Source organism: Nannospalax galili, unplaced genomic scaffold (assembly GCF_000622305.1).
Source record: "Nannospalax galili isolate Female #2095 unplaced genomic scaffold, S.galili_v1.0 scaffold324, whole genome shotgun sequence".
Lineage (NCBI taxonomy): Eukaryota > Metazoa > Chordata > Mammalia > Rodentia > Spalacidae > Nannospalax > Nannospalax galili.
In genome coordinates, this window is record NW_008353027.1 from 4,045,957 (window position 1) to 4,051,336 (window position 5,380).

General features: G+C 39.3%; 1 protein-coding gene across 2 annotated transcripts in view; it reads right to left on the bottom strand.

Moving 5' to 3' along the window:
- The window catches only part of Atg5 (autophagy related 5), a 132,684-nt gene that overhangs the window by 107,036 nt on the left and 20,268 nt on the right, over positions 1–5,380 (bottom strand). For both annotated transcript variants that reach the window (XM_008850300.3, XM_029554639.1), the window contains one exon: positions 3,176–3,254. In XM_008850300.3, coding sequence (XP_008848522.1) covers positions 3,176–3,254 — 79 coding nt within the window. The remainder of the gene's footprint in view (positions 1–3,175; positions 3,255–5,380) is intronic.

Below are 5,380 nucleotides of genomic sequence, written 5' to 3' on the forward strand. Positions count from 1 at the left end.
TTGGGTCTCCCTGTAGTCCAAGTTGACCTGGAACTCATTATGTAGACCAGGCTGGCCTTGAACTCACAGAGATTTGCCTGCCTCTGCCTCCCAAGTGCTGGGATTAAAGACGTGCACCACCACACCCGGCTCTATTTCAAAATATTTTGGAATACATATCACTCACACACATACACACACACACACACTAAGGCAATTAAACCACCTACATGATACCCCTGAAGCATTTCTTTCAGTTGCTGAAGAATCCACAATGGCAGGCAGTTGGGGAGGGGAGGGACAGGGGACAGAGGAACCTAGAGTAGGGGCTGTGGGAATATGTGCAGATCTGAGAGGACACGGTTGCAGTGACTACAAGGCTGATGAGAAGCTACTGAGATTCCTATGGAACCAAAGTGGAACTTCATAAGAACATAACGGACGAAAAGGAAAAACAAACAAAAATAACAACAATAACAAAACTATGATGGCTGTGCAGGCCCTGATGCCATGTAGGCCAAACTGATATCTTTTTATATTAAGTACCCCAGGTCAGTTTACTGAGATTAAAACAAATCTGGGGGCTAGAGAGATGGCTTAGCAGTTAAGAGTGCGGACTGTTCCCTCAGATAATCGAATCGCAGCACCCACATTGTATAGCTTACAAACTCCTGTAACTCCAGCTCCAAAGGACTGAACGACCCCTTTCTAACCTCCATGGGCACCTTCCAACACATACAAGCCTAGTTTGGTTCACTTTAGTGAGATCCTATCACATGTGCTATCAAAAGTACACATGTGTTTTATCAGCAAGATTCATGGTCCTAACAATTCCACTGAAACTAAAAAATGCCAAGTTGGACCTGAAATTGTACTGTAACTGGAGGTGACAGTGAACTTCTTAGATTTTTAAATAAAATTAAAACAAACTGATCAAACAACAAACCTAACTACTAGATTTTTTTTTTTTTTTTTACTTTCCTCAATTAACAGGAAAAGCTTATTGGGCAATACTGAACCTCTACCTTTGTTTGGAGTAGTTTTATTTTCACACTACTATCAACTGAAATTGTTATATGCACATGTAGTCCCTGCTCTGTGTATACCACTTCAAGCTAAAACTCAGGACCATTAGAATCATAACTCTTATCTGTACAGCTCTGGGGTAACCAAGATCTATAATAACATACTACATGCAAAGCACCTTAGTGCAGGAAAATAATAAATGACCCTCAACTTAGAGGAAAGTATTAAGAAAAGCATGATAGAAAGAACTGAGTGGAGGTGAGTGGCGTTTTCACTGCCGAACTCTCGGGGCAGATAACTGAGGCCTGCTGGAAGAGGACCTCCAAAAGGCAAGTATGTCTGGAAGGCCACTTTTGCTGGCTATCAGCAAAATCTCCAGAACCAGACCACATAGCTCTTGTTAAAACTGAAGGTGTTTATACCCAAGATGAAACCAAGTTTTACTTAGGCAAGAGATGTGTTTATGTACATAAAGCAGAAAACCACACAGTGCCCCTGGTGGGAAACCGAACAAAAGCAGATCAGGGGAAAGGTAACCTGGGCCCACAGAAATAGTGGCACAGTTAGTGTCAAATTCTGAGCAACCTTCAAAGGCCTCCAGCAAAGGCCACTAGACAGAGAATCCATGATGCTGTAACCCTCACAGATTTAAACTAATGGAAATTAAATAAATGAAAGTGGATTTGTATTCCTGTAGGAAGGAAGGGAGGGAGAGGGGAGGCCTTTAGGTACTGACTGAATTAGTTTCTCAAACTCTATGCTCCCTCCCACTGCCCACTGCCATTTAAGACTGTGGTAGTGGTAAGTCAAGAAGTACTTCCAAACCTTATAATGTTGTTTGTGAACTGGAAGGCAGGTGGAGCAGAGGCAAGGTAGTTGGAATAATGAGGGAAGCAACGAGCATTTTTTTAACTTTTTGAGACATATGTAATCAAAGCCAGCTTCAAATTCCTTATGTGGCCCAGGCCCAGGCTTATCTTGAACTCAAAACCTTCCTACCTGCACTTCCTGAGTGCTAAGATCACAAGTGTGCATCACTACACTCAGCTGTGATCAGCACTTTATAATATACTAGGGCAAAATCAGATAAATTTAGTCCGCCTTTTAAAACAGGAATGAACCTCAAAACAGAGGTTCACCAAAGCTTTGGATTTCCATCAAATCCTTCTCACAGTTCAATTAATAGCACAGTATTTTATATATGTATATATATAAAATCAGTAGTATTAAGTTGTTCAAATTTCTACTCATGCTCCTATCTATACCAAGAAATTTTATAATTTTAATTGAGTTTTCTACACTAATATAAATTTTCAAAACTATACAACCTGTTATAAATCTTAAACATAGTTGGGGCTGAAGAGATGATTTGGAGGTTAAGAGCACTCGCTGCTTTTACAGAGGCCTGAGTCTGGTTCCCAGTGTCGACATGAGGCAGCTCACAATCCCCAACTCCAGGGGATCTGATGCTCTCTTCTAGACTCTGGGCACCAGCACTCATATAAGCACATTCCCCTACACAAACACACACAAATAATGTCTAAAAAAAAAAACAAAAACCATAAACATAGTATACTGAGCTCTAATAAACAGAAGGTGTTTATATAATAAAAGCTTAAATGATTTTGCAAAAAGTTTGAAAGAAACTGAAAAGTATCTTTTAGATAAATACTAGTGGGAAGTTAGGAACTAAGAGTGCTCTGGATAAGCAAGAAATAAGTCAGGTATGAGAGTATATGTCTGCAATCCCAGTGCTAAGTCAGGAGGATCACCTCAAGTTTGAAGTCAACCTCAACTGTATAGTGAGCATAGCTTGGAGGTCAGCATGGACTACACAGTGAGACTCTGTCTCAAAAACAGACTTTAAAAAATAAAGAAAACCAGGGTTCAAAAAAAAAAAAGAGATGGCTCAGCAGTTAAGAGCTGCTCTTACAGAGGACCTGGGTTTGATTCCCAGAACCCATGTGGCAGCTAACAACATCTTTAACTCCAGTTCCAGGGGAATTCAATGACATCTACTGATCTCCGTAAGCTCTGCACGACACAGGTGAGCTTATACACATGCAGACAATGCATTCATACTTATGAAATATAAACAACAAAAATATTTTTTTAAAGTACTGCTAAATATCATAAATGGGACAAATGGGAATTATTATTTACACTCTACCTTAAAATGTACTGTGATGTTCCAAGGAAGAGTTGAACTTGATGCAAGAAGATCAAACAGCAAACCAATTGGATAATGCCTAAAAGTGAAAAGGTACATTTTAGAGAAAACAAATACATAAATTTATAACTAAAATTCCAAAGCAAAATTCCATCACATTTTATCACCCAGTGTCATAGGTTTTACTGGCCAATCACAGGAAGGTAACTTTCCATAGTTACATGCCAGGGATAATATGACACACTTTCCAGGTGTCAAGTTTCTTCCAACCCTTTCATTTCCCTAAAGAACTTCAATATACACAATAGGATTACAGTAAAGCACTCTTATCAGCTGCTATAATATCAAATCATCATTCCAGGGCTAATAAAGAGACAACTTTTTTTTAAGTTTATGCATATGTATGTTTACTTACTTTTCTGATAGGATCTCAGTATGTGCTCTGGCTGGCCTGCTACTATCTTGACAAGACTGGCCTCAAACACACAGCAATCCTCCTGCCTCAGCCTCCTTTTTCAGTAGTGGGTAATCAAACCCAGGGCCTTGTATAAGCTAGATAAGCACTCTAATACTGAGCTACAAACCCAGCCCAGATTGAAATCATTAGTAGAGTTTACTACCAAAGTATTCTTTAGAAAATCCACAAATGATCTCTCAAGATAATTATAGTACAACAATATCAAATACATATTATGGATAATTAAGTTGTGGTAACAAGAAATTTAACTCTTTAAAATACAATGTTAGAGCACCCTCTGCTGTCTAATCAAATCACTTCAAAACAAGATTCAGATAATCAACACTTCTATTTCCCTGGTGACTTTTCGTAGATTAACAATACAAAGCACCATGGTTGGAAATGTGCCTCAATGATAAAGTGCTTGCCTAGCCTACAGGAGACCATGTCTTAGAAGATGTCTATATAGCAACTACTTACTGAGCATTCACAATGTGTCTATCACTGTTCTTAAATATTTTTCTGTTATAATTTGGGCAAATTAAAGTAAGTAATTATGAAATTAGGAAAAAATATAAAAATGGGAAAATATTAAGTAGAATTTCATCAGTTATGGTACAAAGAGCCATGAATTGAAACTCTCAGAGCCTGGGTCCTGCTGGACATGGTGGAGAATATCTGTTAGCCAAACGATGACTGGGAGGCTGAGGCAGGAGAATCGCCATGACTTTCAGGCAAGCCTGGAATACAGAGTGCGAACCCAAGTCTCCTGACAGTCTGGGCTACAGAGATCCTGTCTCGGTACACCCTTGCCCCTGCCCCAAAGAGAGACTTTTCAGAGGGCTAGAGATGCAGCTCAGTGGAACAGCACTTGCCTAGCATGTCCAAAACCCTGGGTTTGGTCCCCAAGAATGGTTCAGGAGACACACTCCAAAGAGGAAAGTACTGAATGTAGGACTATGGCATATTTAAGCCAAACCACTGTTCTGCAGTAAAGAAATTAGCCCAAACACCAGTTATTGGCATCATATCCAGAATATAATTTATACTAAACTTAATGAATGTGAGCTAAGACCCAGAGATCACTCTTTAAAGATTAAGCAGGCTTTAGATTCAAGTCTAATTTCACCAAAGTACCTTCTTTCATTTCCTAAGTCTCTTTCAAACTCTCCTCATTTTAATATTCCCAGAATGAGAGCAAGTATTTTTAACCGATTTGTGTTTTCCAATTTCATTTAAATTTTGTCTCAGTCTGTGTCTTTTTCCATTCAAGTGCATGCAAATAAAAGCATCTGAACACTGTATCCCAGCACCTTGAGCTATGCTATAGCCTTCCCTCTACTTCAAATAGCTTTGGAAGCACAACCAAAAAAACTCCAATAACACAGGAAATAACAAAAACTCATCTGCATACAGATAAATCCAGATTGAGAATTGTTTCCAAGAATCTGAAAAATATCACATTAGGCTGGTGAGAGCTTCAACAGATAAAGGCACTTGTCACCAAGCCTGACGACCTGAATTTGATCCTCAGGAACTACATACACAGACACACACAGACACACACAGAAAGAGAGAGAGAGAGAGAGAGAGAGAGAGAGAGAGAGAGAGAGAGAGAGAGAGAGTAAATGTTTTAGTTTGTTTTTCCACTACTATGACAAAACACTCTGACCAAAACCAACTTGGGGAGGAAAGGGTTTGTCTTACATATCCCAGGTCACAGTTCATCAGGGAGCCCAAGGTAGGAA